General features: G+C 43.2%; 1 protein-coding gene across 7 annotated transcripts in view; it reads right to left on the bottom strand.

Annotated features, from left to right (window-relative positions):
* Positions 1–21460, bottom strand: part of KDM6A (lysine demethylase 6A) — a 176396-nt gene that overhangs the window by 32862 nt on the left and 122074 nt on the right. For all 7 annotated transcript variants that reach the window (XM_056558175.1, XM_056558180.1, XM_056558181.1 and 4 more), the window contains 3 exons: positions 19005–19777; positions 793–922; positions 336–441 (listed from right to left, as the gene is read on the bottom strand). In XM_056558175.1, the coding sequence (XP_056414150.1) occupies positions 336–441; positions 793–922; positions 19005–19777 (1009 nt within the window). The remainder of the gene's footprint in view (positions 1–335; positions 442–792; positions 923–19004; positions 19778–21460) is intronic.

Raw genomic sequence — 21460 nt, 5'->3', positions numbered from 1 at the left:
CAGGGGACCAGTCTGATTGGTCCCCTGCTGCATACTGTCATCGGTCAGCTGTCCAGGACAGCTGAGATGACGTTTCTATCACTATGCCAACGGACATGGTGATAGAAAATGTATAGGACGTGTATACACGTCCATTTGCATTAAGTCACAGAAAAAATGGACGTGTATACACGTCCATTTGCAGGAAGGAGTTAATTGCTGTATTTGTAACTACTCTGCATGAAAAGGCATGTTTGACGACGTATTCTCAGAACATGGAAACAACATTTTGAAAATTTTTTAAAGTGAGACCTACAGCAATATAAAAATATGCACGAGACGATATAGTGCAGTACCTAACTTAAGTGCTCCAGCAAGGCCACGGATAACAGTAACAGGATTGTTCGGATTCGTGCAGAACTGATGAAGAGGTGGGAAGAAAGCATCTCTCTTATTCTCCAGCTGTTAAAGGAAAAAGAATTGTACACACATATTGTTATACTGGAAAGTTAAAGTAAGCATTACACTACTAGGGACTAGGTACACTTTACCGCTGAGCTCCGCTTTAGGGAGGCTCCTTTGCGAAAATACAGGTTCAGTATTTTTCTCCGCTCAACTGCCCTAAAATAACGGACACACAACAGAATCCATTCAAGTCAATGGGATCTGTCGGGACCTGTCTGTTTTAGTTGTGAAAAGGGTGCATTCAGGTCCTTTGTTTGGTATCAAATGGACCCTGATGGGACGGAGCTTAGCGGTGATATGAACTTAGCCTAACAAACTAAAGAGCCTCTCAGTTGTAGGCATACTCACATAGATGCTGGGTGTTGGAGGATTTAATTTATCTGTTGGTAAAGGAGGATAAGGTGGTGGAGGCGGCCGAGGAGGTGGGCACTTGTCCAGTAAAATGCTACTGTTTGATAAACCATTTTTACCCAGATTCCTATTAGAGAAGAATAAAAAAAAGTCACTACAATGGTTTAAGATAAATCTACACGAGGCTAAGTTCACACATCTGGGATTATGTTAGAATTTAGATTTAAATCCTGGCAGAAGTCACTGACTTTCTGCTTAGTAGAAAGGCAGGTGAAGGGGTATTTCATAACCAACTTGACAAGAACTGAGAAAATTCTTCTCAGAATAACTAATGTGGTGCAGATTTTAAAACCTTTTTTAGACCTTACAAACAAGATAGATCTCACCTTTATGGTATAGCCTGAAGATAAGTTGTCAAAACTATAGCTCAAGAAAGCTTTTTAGACATTCATGCAGTTTCTTTGATGAAATGAATGCAAAAGGTTTCTACCTGAAGCATTAAACGGGTAGTCCAATGGTGAAAAACGTATCCCCTATCCTAAAGATAGGGGATAAGTTCCAGATCGCGGGGGGTCCAACCGCTGGGGCCCCCCGTGATCTCTCTGTACGGGGCCCCGGCTCGCTGGCTAGATAGCGTGTGTTGATCACTGCACAAATCGGCGGCTGACACGCCCCCTCAATACATCCCTATAGCAGAGCCGGAGATTGCCGAACGCAGCGCTCCGGCTCTGCCAGAGAGTTGTGTTGAGGGGGCGTGTCAGCCGCCGCTTCGTGCAGTTGTCAACACGCCCCCTTCCCGCGGGCTGCCGGGGGCCCCAGTGGTCGGACCCCCGTGATCTGAAACTTATCCCCTATCCTTAGGATAGGGGATATGTTTTTCACCACTGGATATCTCCTTTAAGGTCAGAAGAGATGAGCGAAGTTACAGTGATTCCAATTCGTCACAAACTTCTCGGCTTGGCAGTTGCTGACTTTCAGGTGCTCCAGTGGGCTGGAAAAGGTAGATACAGTCCTAGAAGACTCTCTCCTAGGACTGTATCCATCTTTTCCAGCCCACCGGAGCACCTGAAAGCTGAACTAATTTATAAAGGCTAAAGTCAGCAACTGCCGAGCCGAGAAGTTTGTGACAAATCGAATCACTGTAACTTTACTCATCTCTAAAGGTCAGGTTTAGGCCATACTGTAATAGCTTGAAAACACTCAAGTCCATTAGAAGCTAGACCTGTATTTGGATCTGTAAAGATTCTAATGCCAAAACTGCAATAACAGACTACTGTTTAGACATTGCCAGAGCCTACGGCTCACTTCACCACCCTAATTAACAACTTTTTTTCATCCACAGACCCCTATGTGGGCTTGTTTTTTGTACTCTGCAATTATACCTTTCATTATGGCAAAACGAGACTAAAATATTTTTTTGTGAAAGGGAAATTGGGGGGAAAAAACAAAACCAAATTTTTAAACTTTTTAGGGGACTGTGTTTTACGCAATGCTCTTTACAGTAAACTTGACATCTTAATTCTGTGGGTCAATACGATACCTATGTTTATATGTTTGAAATTGTCCTATTCTGACCTCTTTATTTCTCTTATTTTTTGCGCTGTGATCTGTAGTTTTTATCTGAACCATTTTTGTTTAGATGGGAGTTTGCTGATTTTGTTTCGCATATATATTGTAGCCAAAGATCAGCAATTCTGGTGTGGTATTCTTTTAGGCTTACGCCGTTCACCGTACAGGATAATAAACAAAATTATTAATAGTTCAGACATTTCCATGTGTGGATATCAAATAGGTTCCTTATCTGGAAAATGGGAAAATGTTGGGGGGAGGAGTTAAACTTTTTTTTTATTAAGGGATGGGCCTTTTTATATTTAAAAAAAATGTTTTTTTTTAATTATTTTTTTTTTATATTTTACACACTGTTCTACGGAACAGACTCCAGCCAGCATGTAAACCCATTGGACCCCTGCATAGATGTTGCGAGGGGGCAGTTCTGTAATCGCTATTGATCACAGCACTTTAGGGGTCAATGACTGACATCAGTGGAAATGCAGTAGTTTGTATCGTATTTTCCGGCGTATAAGACGACTGGGCGTATAAGACGACCTCCAACATTTACAGTTAAAATATAGAGTTTGGAATATACTCACCGTATAAGACTACCCCTCTACCGCGATGTACGGTACCTTACAATTGTTCCCCCCACATTAGGTTGTCAGCATAGTTCCCCCCCCCCCACATTAGGTTGTCAGCATAGTTCCCCCTACATTAGATTGTCAGCATAGTTCCCCCTACATTAGATTGTCAGCATAGTTCCCCCTACATTAGATTGTCAGCATAGTTCCCCCTACATTAGATTGTCAGCATAGTTCCCCCTACATTAGGTTGTCAGCATAGTTCCCCCCCATATTAGGTGGGCAATATAGTCCCCCCACATTAGGTTGTAGTTCCCCACATTAGGCTGGCAGTATAGTTCCCCCACATTAGGTTGTAGTTCCCCCCCACATTGAGCTGGCAGTATACCCCACATTAGGTAAGCAGTGGACCCCATTAGGTTGGGAGTATACCCCCCCCCCACACCACACACACACACACACATTAGGTTGTAGTTTCCCCCACATTAGGCTGGCAGTAAAGTTTCCCCCCAAATTAGGTTAGCAATATAGTTCCCCCACATTTGGTAGGCAGTGGACCCCACAGACACACAGCCTTCAGCCATATACAGTGTATGGCTGGACGCTCTATGCCTGTGTACTGCCCCAATTCAGTGCCCCGACCACCGCTCCTCCAGTCAGGGGTCATGATCTACTGCTATGGCCTATAGGCCATAGCAGGAGGTCACAGGACCGGATGTGCGGTGGTCGGAGCACCGAAGATGATGCGCCACTGCCATGCGCACGCGTCCTCGCTGCTCCGCTCTGCCGTTTTTCTGGGCGCACGGACAGACGTCATTGACCTACCTGCGTGCGCTACTTCCCAGCGGACCCTGCGTTTTTTAAGTTAAAACGGGGCCGCAGAAAGGTAACCGGGACATCCTTGTGTCCCGAAAAGATCTTTCGGGACAAAGGGTTGACCCTAATGTGACGGGGTAATCCATACCCCCGGCGTCCAGGCCAACTGCACCACCTGGCGTATAAGACAACCCCCGACTATTGAGAAGATTTTACCGGGTAAAAAAAAATCTTATTAGAGCTGGGCAGTATGACCAAAAAATGTGTATCACAGTATTTTTTTGTAAGTTATGGTAATTCCACAGTATTTAACGGTATTTCCCATGGACGACCCCCCCCCCAAAATCATGTGTATTGCCCAGCACTAATACGGTAATTGGCTGTGAGTGCTTAGCTGCTTATAGCATATCTATAAAGCCTTCATAAAGCTTAACACTTAACACAGGGCATACATGTACATTTACTGGTTTAAAAAGAAAAAAAAGATTGGTACAAGCACAAAAAGTATCTAGATCCTAGCAAATCAAAACCATTTGTGTTTTTCTATTTGACCAAAAACTGTCACAAGATAAGGGATCCAGAAGCTGGAAGTCCAACTAATAACAGCCCTGGTATCAGTTTTCAGCATCCTGCTTTATAGTAACAAGGGCAAGAACCCCAACACAGCTGTCTACTGATGGACAATGAGAATTTCTTCCCAAGGAAAGAATTACCCATCATTTTGGAAAATTGCCACCACCAGGAGTGGATACAAAAGTGATAGGAAATATAAAGGAAGGACTTCTACTACTACTACTACTACTACTACTACTACTACTACTACTATCACTATCTGCTGGATCCACTTTTGGCTTTGGCTCAAAAACACCGGTAAATTTGACACCGGCCTCAACACCTAATCATGTTCTAAAGTTCTTTAATAGGTCAGACACTGACTCAAAAGACAGTAGAAGTACATCTACTGAAAGTAAAAAAAAAATATTAGCACAAGGAAGAGGGGAATACTGCGTAAGGGAGTATTGGAAAATGTGTCTTATTATGTAAAGAGGGTAGAACATATCTGCTTGGGGGAGTTACATTGCATCAGTTTTCTCTTGCTTGTCTGCTATGTCGATGAAGCCATGTGCAGACACACAGCAGCCTGTGCAGTCATACAGATTAGTGATAAAAAAGTCATTTAGCAGTTGAGATAAATTGGCTAATTCAACATAATTGTTATTGTCAAAGAGAAAGGGAGGAGTCTAATTTATATCTTCTAAACCAGTGTTTCCCAAACGCGGTCCTCAAGCACCCCCCAACAGGTCAGGTTTTCTGGATTTCCTTAGTCTTTCACAGGTGATATAATATATATAATTATATCACCTGTGAAAGACTAAGAAAATCCAGAAAACATGACCTGTTGGGGGGTGCTTGAGGACCGCGTTTAGGAAACACTGATCTAAACTGTTTGGGCGCTGTCCTCTAAAATGCTTCAAACAGACAGCTACAAAGATGGCTAACACATTAAGGTCATGAGGGCAAAATAAAAACCCAGAACACCATGTACGCACACCAAGTTTACAACTGACATACATGGGACTTTCACATGTGCAGCGTTTGAAAAAAAAATAAAAAATACATAAAAAATTTGAAATAATTATTTCTAAGGCTGCTTTCACACTATAAAAATTAATCCGTTACAAACGTCCGTAAGAGTGCATTCACACCACCTTTTTGCAATACAGATCCCATATCAGGTTTTTGACGAAAACGGATTCCTCAAAACCTGACTAAACCCGTATACGGTTTGAAAAAATGATGTCCGTTTGCATCCGCTTTTAAGAAAAAAACGTATACTTTTTTAACTTTTCACTCCATTTTGAATAAAGTTTCAATTGTTTAAATGAAATTGCAAGAAAAAAACTGTGCAAAGTCAAAAAAGTATGGTGAAAACCGTAAGCACATACGGTTCTGTACGGTTTCTATTGACTCCCATGTTTAAAAAAAAAAAAACGTATACGGTTTAATACAGTTTTTCACCCGGACCAAAAACCGTGGTAGACTACGGTTTTGGGTACGGGGGAAAAAAAAACTGACAAAACCGTACAGGATGCAAAACGGACACAACCTGATGCTTCTTTTGGCATACGGTTTTCAATACGGGTCCATACGGTTTTCACATTGAAAACGTATACGGGAACCGTATTGCAAAAACGTGGTGTGAATGCACCCATAGAAAAGCCCTGTTGAACGGCCGTTAAACAATCCCATTAAAGGCTATGAGATTTTTTTAATGATCCGTTATGACCCGTTATAATCCATCATGAATAACGGAAGTTCGTTGTGACGGAAGAAATAACGGGACATGCACAAATTTTTTTTCAGTCACAAGAAACTGGTAAATTAACGGCCGTTATTTTTAACACTGAAGTCCATGGCTGACGGATGAACCTTTATGTCATCCGTTTGCACCCAGTTAATAATATCTGTTATTACTTCTGAGCATGCTCAGAAGAGGTGACATCAGCAGACTCCTGCAGTGCTGAGGGACTACTACTACTCCCATCATGGAACAGACTTGTGAAAAGGATTTCTATTAGCAGCGCATAGTGCCGGCTGCCGGCACTATGCGCTGCTAATAGAAATCCTTTTCATTCATATGGCGGCAGGGGAATACGTATATAGAAGCACTGTATATATGTAGCGTCATCTGCCCCCCTCCACAGCGCTTCTATATACGTATGCCGCTGCAGCGCTATGTATGATAAGTATATCAGGCGGCCGATGCTGCTGCTAGAATGCGCTGCGAGGGTACATATACATGCGCCGGCGGGGGGGGGGGGGTATATATTTATTAATGCGCCGGCGGGGGTTATATATTTATTAATGCACTGGCAGGGGGGTATATACTTATTAATGCTCCGGCAGGAGTCATATCTAATGTGCTGCTGGGGGGCTAGATATATAGGCTATATGTCTGCATACCCCCCCCCCCCCCCTGCAGCGCTATATATCTTACCCCCCACAGTACTTTTAATATAGATATTAATGTTCATTTTTAAATCTCCCGCTGAGAGCCCTGATTGGCTCCTCAGTACTGGCCATTCAGGGCTCCATGATGGGAGTAGTAGTAGTCCCGGCTGTGGGAGCCTGTAGGCAGAGGTGTTCGGCCATACATGAGGGAAAACTGGTCTTAACGGATGAATATTTGTTCAGCCGTTAGCACCCGTTATTTCATCCGTTATTAAACGTCCATTTTTAATGGACATTTAATAACGGGTGAACTTCATAGTTTGAAAGCAGCCTAACAGTACTGGCTGGAATAGGTTAAAACCTTCTAATTCTCTAAGAAAGCGCAATCATTTACATAGTATGAGCAGATATGTGCATTACATTAGATCTAAACGTGTATGGCTTCTGTGCAATACCAGCTTTGTTAACCCAAAACCAGTCAACAGAAACAGTAGTTTTATGTGTAAACTGTGTAAAATGTAAATACGCCCGGACAAATGCAACTTCAATGTAAGGAAATCAGTAGTTTTCTGTCAATTTAACCCCTTGACATTGTACAAGTTGTATGGGAATGGAAAACAAAAAAATTGTTTTTATCATGTTCACTGTGGTAATAGTGACATGAACTGTATACTGTGAGGCAATACCATATTAATATATTGTCAGCTATGTTTTACTATCTTTACAAGTTAGAAAACAAAATATATTTTTGCTTTGTGAGGGTATGGTCTCAGTGCAATAGCTGCATGCAGTTTTGCATTTCAATAACCGCAGTTAAAGGGGTACTTCGCCCCTAGACATCTTATCCCCTAGCCAAAGATGCCTGGCGACTCAGGGGCCGTTGGATCATGATGTCATGGCCCGCCCCCTCGTGAGGGCACACTCTGCCCCCTTAATGCAAGTCTATGGGAAGGTGGGTGAGGGCCCATAGACTTGCATTAAGGGGGCAGGGCTGTAACGTCACAATACTCTGACCCTGCATCGCCAGTCATCCGGCAGAGAGCGAAGTACGCTCCGTGCACCAGATGACAGGGGGTGCTGCAGGAGAGATCGTGGGTGTTCCCAGCGGTGGGACCCCCGAAATCAGACATCTTATCCCCTATCATTTGAATAGGGGATAAGATGTCTAGGGGCGGAGAACCCCTTTAAGGGCCCATAGAGGTTAAATGCTGAGTATTTTGTATTGACCTTATTAATATGACATTCTTCCGCTATCGCAGCAGCTTCAGTGGCATGTAATCTGTGCTGCTGCTTGGGAAAAGAGGCTGTGCAGTTGTATTGTTTGTCAATACTAAAAAAAATAAAAATTATACATAACTACAAGTTCACTACAATAAATAAAAATGCTTGACTAGAAATCATATCGTAACCAACCACTTGAGGGTTACAAAAAAACCAAACAGGAATTCAATTTTGGACCACATCATAACTCAAAAAATAAAAAAAATCATAAGCTTTGATCATTTTTTTAATGCAATTATCTTGCAATAAGACATTTTTTTTTCTTTTTAAAAGGCATTCATCAGAATTTTGCCAGAAAAGTTCATCCAGACATTCATTCCGCAGACAGCAGGGGCTGGCAGAACTGGGCCATGGAAATTCTGCCGTGTGTACAGTGCAGCAGAATGCCATTGACAAAAATGGGAGTCTGATGCAATAGAGTTTCCGAGCAGAATTTTTCCGCCTGATTTCGCTGTAAGTGGGGCATAAGGGATAAACATAGGAATTTGATACTACAAACTGTCATGGTAATAATGATCGGCAGAAAGAGGGCTAGTTGTAAATTGTAATGGCACCCTTTATATTTTACTATAATTTTTCTAGATGTGACTTCCAAAAATCCCTTTTTATTCCCCGATTTCTTGGACGTAAAATGGCAATATTTTTTTAAATTTAAGGTGTTCCCCACATTTTATTTTAACGGAGTCAAGACATTTCTACAAGTTGCAATACTGAAGTAAATCTAAATTAAACATTAATAAAGATGAGAAGGGGTGATTTCTATTTTTATTATGAGGTATTTTTACTGTACGAGATCTAACATGACAACCATTGAAGCATTCAGAAGGCCCATGTCTGCCATGATCATCATGTGGTATCCTGTAATTGCACTGTGGAGGTGCTAATATGACAGGAAGGAACACTTGTCATATAACCTCTTAGATGATGTGGTCATTACTAGGGGTGTGAATCGCCAATAATTTGGCGATTCGAATCGCGATACCAGGGTGGCGATTCGATATATCGCGATATTCCCTATTAAAAGCTTGGGAAAACTTATTCTAGCTGAGAAAGAACAAGATCCGGCGAGAGTTGTCCTGTGAGTGCGTACGTTCTCCTTCTTGTTTGTTCTGAGTCTGTAGTCTCGCGGTAGCAGCCTGCGAGTGGGACAGAGCTGACAACAGGTACACTGCCAACTAGTGGTCAGGAGTTTAAGTGTTATAAAAAAAAATTAGACCGACAAATAGGACTGTGACTCAGTGAGTGAAATACAGTAAATGTTAATTATAATAATTTATTTAAAAAAATCGATTCTCACAATTTTAAAATCGATTCAGTATTGCGGAACAAAAAATCGCGATAATCGCGCGAATCGATTTTTTCTTACATCCCTAGTCATTACAGGCTTTAAACGACTGGCACTGGAGTGAATTCCGGTCACTGACAGCGGGTGCCAGGAGACAGCACCCACCAGATATAGTGCAAGCTTAGGTCCTAAGCCTGCTCTGTATTTTATGAATGTCCACATACCAGTCATTTATGTAATGTGAGTATTACCAGGTAAAGGGGTTTTCTTTTAAGAAAAAAATTGGCCTATCGATGTAGTTAGGACCCAAAACTCCATCATTCAGCTTTTATTGCTGGTGGAAGATGACAAAGTCACACATTAATGAATCAGGTCTGCCAAAACAAGAGCCATTCTACACGAAAGACTGGGATGGCTGTTTGCATTTTAAACAGTTGTATACCGGTTTTTATTTAATTAATTTTTTTATTTTGCATTTAAATGGGCACTGTCAGATCTGAAAACTTTTTATATGTTGTTACTGATGAAAATAAAGATCTTTTGGAAGTAAACGGCCCCTGAAAATGCCACCACTGTGGTCCCCATACCTACTGGGACACTAATCAGCCATGCACCTCCCACCACCACAAGGAGGAACACGCAGCCTTCCCGAGAGAATTTCTAACACTCGGAGCTAATGAAAAGAGGTATTTTTATTATATAGGTGATAGGGTTTTTTGTGTGTTCTGACAGGTACACTTTAATGTCATGATCTACAAATGACTAAATAACTAGGGTACCTAGACTGGCCATTCACGTTTTAGCACAGCAGCCTGTGATACATTTTCTTAAAATTACCAGCAGCAGCTAGAGCTATAATTTAATAGGTGCAAGCGACAAAAAAAATAAATAAATAAATAAAAAAAACTAAAAAGGTGAGCATACATTTTTACTAACCCTAGGCGCAACATTTGATTGGACGACTTGTCTCCAGCAAACACAGAATCTCCATGCCAACAAAAAAATCCACCCAACTATGAGACATCAAACTAAAAATATTTTTTTTTGCAAGATGTTAAACGAAGTACAGTTCCACCAGCAATAAATACTACAGCAGTCAGCGCGACTAAAATTTTTGCAATGGAAATAAACAGATAGTGAAAACTGTTAGACCAAGACCACTAGGTGGCACTGTACAGCTCAAGTTTTCTGCAGAAGATTAAAATAGACCCTTAAGTTACTGTAGTGTTTTGGAAATTCTAAATGTGTTTTATAGACATTCTTTTTATTCATCATTTAAAGGGAACCAATCATCAGATTTTACTCTATATAATGCTTGGTAAAGCGTTATATAGGGTAAAATTCTTGTCCTCACCATCCCCGGGGGACGCTCCTGCCCCCAGGGATGGTGAAGATATGAAGTTATAAACTAGTCTCCGCTGCCGCCGTAAGTAGTCACCTGGGCAGGGAGCTCTTCTCACCTACTCCCATTCTTCGTCCGGCAGCGACGTCCCCTCCGCTTGATTGATGGGCCGCGTCATCACTCTGCTTTGTCTGTTCAGTGAGCGGAACAATGAATCAATCATCAATGAACCATCAATCAAGCGGAGGGGGCGTCGCTGCCGGCTGAAGAATGGGAGTAGATTAGAAGAGCTCCCCGCCCAGGTGACTACTTACGGCGGTGACTAGTTTATAACTTCATATCTTCACCATCCCTGGGGGCAGGAGCGTCCCCCGGGGATAGTGAGGACAACAATTTTACCCTATATAACGCTTTACCAAGCATTATATAGGGTAAAATCTGATGATTGGTTCCCTTTAAGAGGATTGTACAACACATACAGGGCAGTGTGAATATACTGCACAATTTACACAGCATAAGCACAATACTTTTTTATGTACTGTCTCAATATATAAAGTATCTCACTGAGTACGCCCCTCACATTTTTGTAAATATTTTATTCTATTTTTTCATGTGACAACACTGAAGAAATGACACAATGCTACAATGTAAAGTAGTGAGTGCAAAGCCTTTATAAGGGTGCATGCACACTACGTTTCTTAAGATACGGGACCGTGTACGGCTGGGGAGAGAGGGGACAGGAGAGTCGGGGGCGGGGCATCCGCATGCTGCCGTATGCGGTCCCGTATCTAATGTATTTCAATGAGCGACCGGAGTGAAACGCTGCCTCCGTTTTGCACCGTATACAGTTTCCCGACCGGACCTAAAAATGCTGTTGACTACGTTTTTAGGTCCGGTCGGGAAACCGTATACGGGCCAAAACGGAGTCGACCGGAGGCAGCGTTTCACTCCGGTCGCTCATTGAAATACATTAGATACGGGACCGCATAATGGCAGCGTGCAGTTGCCATGCCCCCGACTCTCCGCCCCCCTCTCCCCAGCCGTATATGGTGCCGTATCTTAAGAAACGTAGTGTGCATGCACCCTAACAGTGTTTAATACTGAACTTTCAGTGACCAGTGTTAGAGGGTGTGAGAGCAATATCACCAAATTGAAGACACCTGCTCCCTATTCATACCTGAGACCTTGTAGCACTATTGAGTCACATGACCCTGGGGAGAAAAAAGGGAAAATTACTTAGTGTGGGGTTCACACTACGTTTTGAGAATATATGGTCACCAACCCGGCCTGTATCTCATTCTTTTGAATGAGTCGACCGGAGACAGATTTGCCCTTATTTGCCCTGTATCCGGCTTTGTGACAGAACCTAAAACCGATGCATACCACGGTTTTAAGTCTGGTCAGCCCGATCCGGTGACCGTATCGCCAAAAAGTAGTGCGAACCCACCCAAATTGAGCCTAATTTAGACATTACCAGTTAGGGGTGTACTCACTTTTGTTGCCAAGGTTTAGACATTAATGGCTGTGTAAGTTATTTTGAGGGGACACAACATTAACCCATTAAAGAGTAGCTCCCACCATCATGATTTTTTTTTTCTGTCCCTGCCTATTGCCCTTCTATCCCTAACACCCTCCCTGCCTTTATTTATTTTTTTTACTATTTTTAAAATGGCATTTAGTCTGCCTGGTAGTGTGCTCACTACCAGGCAGACTTCCCCAGCAGGCACCACGTCACTGATGCCTGCTGGGGGGGGACTTCCGCCCTTAGTTCTCCCAACAGGGTGCCTCCAGCTGTTTCACCACTACAACTCCCAGCATGCCCTGACATCTATTGGCTGTCAGGGCATGCTGGGAGTTGTAGTGGTAAAACAACTGGAGGCACCCAGGACAGGAGTTTCATGGGGGAAGGAGTGAGCCAGGAGCCGATGCGGGAGGGACGGATGCGGGAGAGACTCTTCCTGCCGCTCGGTAAGTAAACCCAAACAACCCCCCCCCGTACCTTGCAGCAGCGCCCCCCATCCTCCCCCGTACCTTGCAGCAGCGCCCCCCATCCCGCTCGTACCTTGCAGCAGCGCCCCCCATCCCCCCGCACCTTGCAGCAGCGCCCCCCATCCCCCCGCACCTTGCAGCAGCGCCCCCCATCCCCCCCGTACCTTGCAGCAGCGCCCCCCATCCCCCCCGTACCTTAGAGCAGCACTCCACGCACCTTGCTGTAGCAGCCAACCCCCCCGCGCCGCCCGCACCTTGCAGCAGGGCCGTCAGCCGATGCGGAGCCCTGGCTGTTACTGCGCCTGCGCAAAATTTCGACTGATGCCCTGCCGGAATCAGTCGGAATTTTGCTGTGACGTCACTCTGCACTGCATTCGGCCACTAGGAGGGCGCCCCCTAGTGGCCGAATTTCAAATTGCTTTTAAAACGTTTTAAAAGCATTTTTTTTAATAAAAGTATATTAGAGATATGTTGTAGTACTTGAGTACTACAACATATCAAAAATTATTTTTCATGACAGTGCCCATTTAAGGACCCAGCCCATTTTCACATTTCACCACTGTCACTTTAAGCATTAATAACTCTGGGATGCTTTTACTTTTCATTCTGATTCAAAGATTATTTTTTCATGACATATTCTACTTCATGTTCGTGGTAAATCTTGTCGATACTTGAATCATTTCTTGGTGAAAAAATCTAAAATTTTTCACAAAATTTTCAAAATCTGAATTTTTCAGGGACCAGTTCAGTTTTGAAATGGATTTGAAGGGCCTTCTTATTAGAAATAGCCCACAAATGACCCCATTATAACTGCACCCCTCAAAGTATTCAACATGACATTCAGTAAGTGTGTTAACCTATTAAGTGTTTCATAGGAATAGAAGCAAAGTGAAGGAGAAAATTCAAAATCTTAATTTTTTACACTCGCATGTTCTTTGTTTTTGAATTTTTACAAGGGGTAAAAGGAGAGAATCCCCCTAAAATTTGTAACTCAATTTCTCTTGAGTAAGGAAATACCTCATATGTGGATGTAAAGTGCTCTCTGGGTGCACTAGAGGGCTCGGAAGGGAAGGAGCAACAATGGGATTTTGTAGAGTGAGTTTTTCTGAAACCGTTTTTTGGGGGCATGTCGCATTTAGGAAGCCCCCATGGTGCCAGAACAGCAAAAATAAATAAATAAATAAAAAAATCCCCACATGGCCTACCATTTTGGAAACTACACCCCTCAAGGAATGTAAAAAGGGGTACAGTGAGCCTTAACACCACACAAGTGTTTGATAAATGTTGATTAACCCCTTCCCGCAGAATGACATATGAACTTCATGATGTGCAGGTAGTTCGCGCATCGTGACGTTTATATAAGTCATTCAGTTAACCCGGCGATGCGTGGCATTGCACGGTTTAACTGGCAGAAGTTCCACTGTTACCAGCGGGGGACAACTTCTGCAAGCCCCCCCAGGACCATCTGTGGATGGTCCTGGTCAGCGATCACTGTGATTGGTCAATCACTGTGGACCAATGGGGACCGGTGTCAGGCAAGTGGAGACAGCAGTGAATATAGTCATAAACTGATCTTCACTGCTGCTTCTAGGAGTTTGCAAAACTATAACTCCCAGCATGCACTGACAGATCATGCATGCTGGGAGTTGTAGTTTTGCAACAGCTGGAGGCACACGGGTTGGGAAACACAGTTTCCCAAGCAATGTGCCTCCAGTTGTTGCAAAACTACAACTCCCATCATGCCCAGACAGCCGAAGGGCATGCTGGGAGTTGTAGTTTTGCAACAACCGGAGGAGAACAGTTTGGAGACTGCTAAACAGTGGTGTCCAAACTGTAGCCCTCCAGATGTTGCAAAACCTCAACTCCAAGCATGCCCAGACTGCACAATTTTAGTTCGGCAACATCTAAAGGGCTCGCAGAGCACTTGACGTCCACACATGCTGTATTTCCATACTCAGAAGAAATGGGGTTACAAATTTTGTGGGCATTTTCTCCTATTACCTCTTGTAAAAATTTAAATTTTTGGGGGAAAAAATGCATTTTAGTAAAGAATTTTTTAATTTTTTAATTTACACATCCGAATTTTACGAAAAGTCGTCAAACACCTGTGAGGTGCTAAGGCTCACTGTATGCCTTGCTACGTTCCTTGAGGGGTGTAGTTTCCAAAATAGTATGCCATGTGTTTTTTTTTTTTTTCCTTGCTGTTCTGGCACCATAGGGGCTTCCTAAATGTGACATGCCCTCCAAAAAACATTTCACCAAAATTCACTCTCCAAAATCCCACTGTCGCTCCTCCGCCCTCTAGTGCACCCATAGAGCACTTTAGGTTCACATATGAGGTATTTCCTTCCTCGAAAGAAATTGGGTTACACATTTTGGGGGCATTTTTAAAATCTGGGTCTACAAGAACATGTTAGTGTAAAAAATGTAGATTTTGAATTTTGTCCTTTAATTTGCTGCTATTCCTATGAAACACTTAAAGGGTTAACAAACATTCTGAATATCATTTTGAATACTTTGAGGGGTGCAGTTTTAATGGGGTATTTCTAATATGAAGACCCCTCAAATCCACTTCAAAACAGAACTGGTCCCTGAAAAATTCCGATTTAGAAAATTTTGTGAAAAATTTTAAAGTTGCTGCTGCACTTTGAAGCCCTCTGATGTCTTCCAAAAGTAAAAACATGTCAACTTTATGATGCAAATATAAAGTAGACATATTGTATATGTGAATCAATATATAATTTATTTGGTATGTCTATTTTCCTTACAAGCAGAGAGCTTCTAATTTAGAAAAATGCAACATTTTTTTTATTTTTCATGAAATTTGGAAATTTTTCACCTAGAAATGATGCAAGTATCAACGAAAATTACCACTATGATAAAGTAGAATATGTGAAAAAAAACAATCTCGGAATCAACTTCATAAGTAAAAGCCTCCCAGAGTTATTAATGCTTAAAGTGACAGTGGTCAGATGTGCAAAAAAATGCTCTGGTCCTTAAGGCCAAAATGACCTTGGTCCTTAAGGGGTTAAAGTGGGATGTGAAAAGGAAAAATTTGATTTTTTAGACTAAAATGCTGGGGTTACCGCAAATTTTTCAATTTCACAAGTGGTAATAGGAGAAAATGTCACCGTAAATTTGTAAATACATTTCTTTGGAGTAAGGACATCTCATATTTGATGTAAACAGATCTGCGGGTGCACACCAGGTCACAGAAGAGTAGGAGCGCCATTCAGCTTTTGGAGAATTTTGTCAGGGGCCTTGAGCGTTTACAGAGCTACCATTGTGCCAGAACAGCAGGACCCCCCCCCCCCCTCAATTGCCATCATTTTGGAAACTTCACCCCCCAGGGAACGTAACAAGGGTACAGTGAGTATTTACACCTCACAGGTGTTTGGAACATTGGGCCGTAAAATGAATAGTGTTTTTTTTCACAAAAATGCCGGTGTTACCCTAAATTTTTCATTTGCACAAGAGGAAATAGGAAAAAAATTCCCCCCAAATTTTGTAACCCCATTGCTTAAGAGTATGGAAATACCCCATATGTGGACGTAACATGCTGTGCAGGCGCACTACAGGGCTCAAGAGTCATAGAGCTATGTTTGCATTTGAGGCCTATGGAATATCAGTAGCTGACGGTTACATATCAGGGATGTGGAAATCCTATCGCCCGATGCCCGGGTCATGTAGTTTTGGGTGCCAGGCAGGTGAATTTGTCATAGATTTAGCCCTGTATCGGGCTAGCAGGGACAGACCGACTTCCCCCTTATTTTTCTTTAATTACGGTGTGAGGTGCAGGAGACGATGCAAGTCTGCACCTCACACCGGCGCTCAGAGTGTATGGAGGGGGCGGTGGCGGCCCCCAGCTGATTTCAGTAGCCAGGGGCCGCTGCTCAGAGACCCCCCCAGACGGTGTGAGGGGATCTCCCCTCCCAGCTCCTCCCCTCAGCTCTTCAAAGTTTGCCGAAGCTAGAGCGGGGAGGAGCGAGGGCAGAGCCCGAGATCGCACGTCTGCAGGAGATGATTAAGCCACACCCCCTCATCCCCCCTCTCAGAGGATGGAGAGCGCAGCTCTGCATAATACAAGACGACAGGGGGAGAATGAGGATGTACACAGCTCCTCCCCTCCCCTGCTCTGTCTACACAGGACCTCATTTATCATGGGGAGGTTTCAAGTATTGATGGGAGAAAATACAGAGCGGGGGGAGGAGATAGGACGTGTGTGTGAAGGAGACTGCACTGCACGGGCTGGGGTTTTCACCTCACACAGGCTCAGGTGAGGAGGCAGAGCATGCAGGCGGCGGGAAGGGTGGTTGTATATGTATGATTGGGGGGGGGGGGTGAATCAGCGGCGGGTGTATGTATGATGTGTGCATATGTGTGGTGTATGTGTCATGTGAATGGTGTCCGTGTATGATGTGGGGTGGGCAGCGGCGGGTGTATGTATAATGTGTGCATATGTATGGTGTACGTGTCATGTGTATATATGATGTGTGTATGGTGTCTGTATGTGTGATGTGTGTGTGTGTGTGTGTGTGTGTGTGTGTGTGTGTGTGTGTGTAATGTATGATATAGGGGTCAGTGGCAGGTGTATGTATGATGTGTTCATACCAATAGCAGCACATCTGGGGAGGTGATATGATCGCCATCGCCACCTCCCCCCAGCAACAGGAGGTGATTAGCGGTGTATAGTACACTGCCGATCACCTTCAAATTCTGGGTCATACGTATGACCGGAATCGCCGCAGATCGCCAGTGTGAATGAATCGCTGGCGGGGACCAGAATTCCCATGGGCATAAAGATACGCCCTGGGTCCTTAAAGGGGTAGTCCAGTGCGGAAAAACTTAGGGGATAAGTTTCAGATCGCGGTCCGACACGCCCCTCAATACATCAGTATGGCAGAGCCGGAGATTGCCAAAGGCAGAGCTCCGTCTATGCCATATAGTTGTATTGAGGGGGCGTGTTAGCCGCTGCTTCGTGCGGTGGTCAACACGCCCCCTTCCCGCGGGCAGCCGGGGCCCCGTACAGGAGATCACAGGGGGCCCCAGCGGTCAGACCGCCGTCGCCTCCCCGCGATCTGGATATCTCCTTTAAGTCCCAGGACGTCAGGGCGTAGAATTAACTAAATCTGCAGTGTCCGTGCTGTCTGCCTCTTTCACCCCTCCAACGCTTTCTAGTAAAATAATCCTACAGAACTGAAGTTAATGACATGAATTTAGCAACAGAACCCACGTTAGGAGAAAAAAAAAAAAAGTATGTCTGTGGTTTACATTAGAATGCTGGTTATACCGTTTAGGACCTATTCATTTTAATGAACTGGACACAATCTACTAGTGAATGCTGCAGACAACCTGAAGCATATTTGCTACGCATGGACATACCCTTAAGGAATAAAAACAATCATATTGCCATACCTATATATACCTGCCAGCCCTGAAAATTCACATACACCTCTGTTTTTAGCAAAATATACAAAGGGAACACTAAAGGTACCCATACAAAATCAATAAAAATGTATATTAAAATCTAACCTAATCTAAGATAAAACCAAAAGAAACCATGCAGATAGTAATAGAGGTTACAGTGGTATTGCACATATCAGCACTGTAATGGTACCAAGCCCTTCAATGAAAAAGCAAAGAACCAATGTATCTCCAGATGCACGGTGTCAATTTCTACCATATCCAGCAGTATCTTTTACAGCACCTTGTGCTACAGTAGCTCTTCTGTAAAATCAGACCAGACAGAAAATTCTACTTAAAGGGTTATCCAGGAATAGAAAAACACAGCTACTTTCTATCAAAAACCAATCCCTGTCTGTCTCCAGGTTGGGTGTGGTTCTGCAGCTCAGTTCCATTTAAGTGAATGGAGCCAAGTTGTAAAACCACACCCAACCTGGAGACAGACGTGGAGCTGTTTTTGAAAGAAAGTAGCTGTGTTTTTCTATTCCTGGATAACCCCTTTAAAAATAAGGCGTCATGGGTGATGTGTCTGTCCAACCACTGGGCTGTCACTGAAGCCTGTCTCCGAAGCGTGCCAAGGACAGGTCAGTAGCTGGCCCCTATACAGGAGATCGTAGGGGAGCCCCAGGGGATGGACCTGTGGATAGGGGATAAGTTTTATTAAAGTACCCCTTTAAGAACTGACTGATTAAGTGCTGCCTTATATATGTCACCCTTCACAAGTTCTGCAATAATTCACATGCCAGTGTATTTGATGTCATGGCTGATGAGTCGTGTATTATGTTAACAGTTGCATCATAAAGTTGACGTGTGGGAGCAAAAAAATAAATAAAAAATATGGCAAAAATACAAACATTTTCATCAAATAATTTTAACTGGATTTTTTAAATTCCAGAACTTATAAATATATTACCCAGACAATAAAAGTATACCCAATATCACTTACCGACATGCTTTTAAAACCTCTGTCGAGCTGGGGTAAATGGAGACCGACATGGATGGTATGGTCTTAGGACTTTTGTGGGTAATTAAAGGAGGGTCCTTTTTTGTGGGGCTCTGAGAGTCCGCATTTCCCTCTCCATTGACTGTTTCAAGTCCACTGTGGGGGCTGTTAAGGCTGATAACACTGTTGGTCATAGTCTGTTCAGTAGATTTTGGAGAAGGTGTTGCTGTGGAAATGGCTGAAGAAGGGGAGGAGGCAACAGAATTCTCAGTTTTTGTATGAACAGCTGGATGTATATTGTTGACTTTGTCACAGGTTCCAGTACCCACATTGTTATTGGCTTTTCCCATCAACAAGGCAGAGAGCTGAGGATTGTCTGAACTAAGTAAACCTGGTGACTTAGAATCTCCATGGCTAGGGCTAGGAACAGTGTCTGCCGTCACCTGATGGACATGATTAGGAAGTCCCTCTATACCGGCAGTGCTGTTAGGTGTCCCTTCAGAAAGCCTGCTTGTTTCAGGCACCGATCCATTTCCTGAAGGCTTGCTCTCTTTGGTTAAAATAATGCCTTGTTGTCCACCTGAGGTAGCAGTGTGAGAGAAGAGGTGATTGAGAGCAGCCCCCTGTGTTACTGAATTGCTAGGCATGGTAGGATGTCCAACCTGATTTTGAATACCAGTGCCAGCTGCTTGGAGTTGCTGGGAAGGCCCAGTGGAAGAAAGAGGTCGTTCACCATTAGGACCTGCCAAATGTGAATTCTGACCTTTATGAAGCCCCTAAAAATAATAAGACAATAACATTACTGGTAGTTCAGAGGCTAAAAGGGTATCCACCAATCGATTTCCAAAAACCATGGGGTTTGTGAGCTACAAATATATACTTATCACATTTTCTTGTGTTGAGACCATGTGCTAAAATAAAATAAATCAATTTTCCCCATAAATCTGCGCTCAATACCCCATAATGACAAAGTATATTAAAAAAAACTGTTAGAAAATTTTGCATGGACATAAGTATTCAGACCCTTTGCTATTGATATTTAGCACTGGGGGCCTCCCATTTCTCTTCATGGTGAGATGTTTCTTCACCATGCTTGGAGTCACGTAGTAAATTCAGTTGATTTGGAAAGACACAGCCCCAGTCTATAGAAGGTATTACAGCTGACAATACATAGAGCAAAAACCAAGGAATGAGGAGAAAGAACTACCTGTAGAGCTCTGAGAAAGGATTGCATTAAGGCACGGATCTCGAGAGAAGGATACAAAAGAATTCTGCTGCCCTGCTACACTGAAAGAGCACAGTGACCTACATAATTCAAAGTTTGGAGAACTACCAAGACTATTTTTAGAGTTTGCTTCTCTACAAAGGTGGGTAAGAAAGGTGACCAAGATCCCAATGGGCACTCTGGCTGAGCTCTAAAGATCCTCGGTGCAGATAGGATAAATGTCCAGAAGGGCCACCATTACTGTTGCGCAGTGGCCAGAAAGAAGCCTCTCTTGAGTACAAGATATATGAAAGCCCACCTGAAGTTTAAAAAAAAAAAAAAAAAAAGTACATAAATCGGACTGTGGTCAGATAAAATAGATATGAATGGGGTGGATTTACCAAAACCTGTCCAGAGGAAAAGATGCTGAGTTGCCCATAGCAACCAGATCGCTTCTTTCATTTTTGATAAAGCCTGTGAAAAATGAAAGAAGTGATCTGATTGGTTGCTATGGGCAACTTAGCAACTGTTCCTTTAGAAAGGTTTTGATTAATTTCCCCCAATGTTTCTGGCCTGAATTCTAAGTATCACTTCAGGAAGGAAACCAGGCACTGCTCATCACCTTCCCAATACCATCCCCTATAGTAAAGCATGGTGGAGGCAGCATCATGTTGTGGGGAGTATTTTCAGTGACTGGGAAAGAGACACTGGTCCAGGTGAGAGAAAGGTGAATGGAGCAAAGTACAGAGACATTATTAAAGCTCAACTCTGACCACACTCTGGTGGATAGGAGGTCTAGGGGCAGAGTACCCCTTTAAGACTACAGAAATCCCAAATTAAAAATACATGACAAAAAGAAAAATGCATGGGTTCACAATGTCACAAGTTATCCAATAACCCAACATTAAAACATGTTACCCAATAGAAAAAGAAATACTTTTCCTTGCTCCTGGCGCTCTACTCCAACCCCCGTTTTGTCTCTGAAGTATACCGCCAGAGAAAGAAGGGCTAGCGCATCGCGATAAATCTGTGTGGCAAATATTGCGGCAACATTGTACAGTATCCGACCTAAGTCACCGACTGGTGCTAATAGTTTAGGGTTTATTTGCTTTCATCACCTGTCCGAGCACCAATTTAAAAGATTATTATTATATACCCCTTTAAAAGCAGTTCATGCATAATGCTTGCCTCTATAATAATGTACAGAAAAAAATAAATATTGTAAGCGCAACTGTCACCAGTGTTTTACCGCCCC

This window comes from Hyla sarda, chromosome 2 (genome assembly GCF_029499605.1).
Source record: "Hyla sarda isolate aHylSar1 chromosome 2, aHylSar1.hap1, whole genome shotgun sequence".
NCBI lineage: Eukaryota > Metazoa > Chordata > Amphibia > Anura > Hylidae > Hyla > Hyla sarda.
Note: the sequence above shows the minus strand (reverse complement) of the source record. Positions and strands in the feature narration are given on the sequence as shown.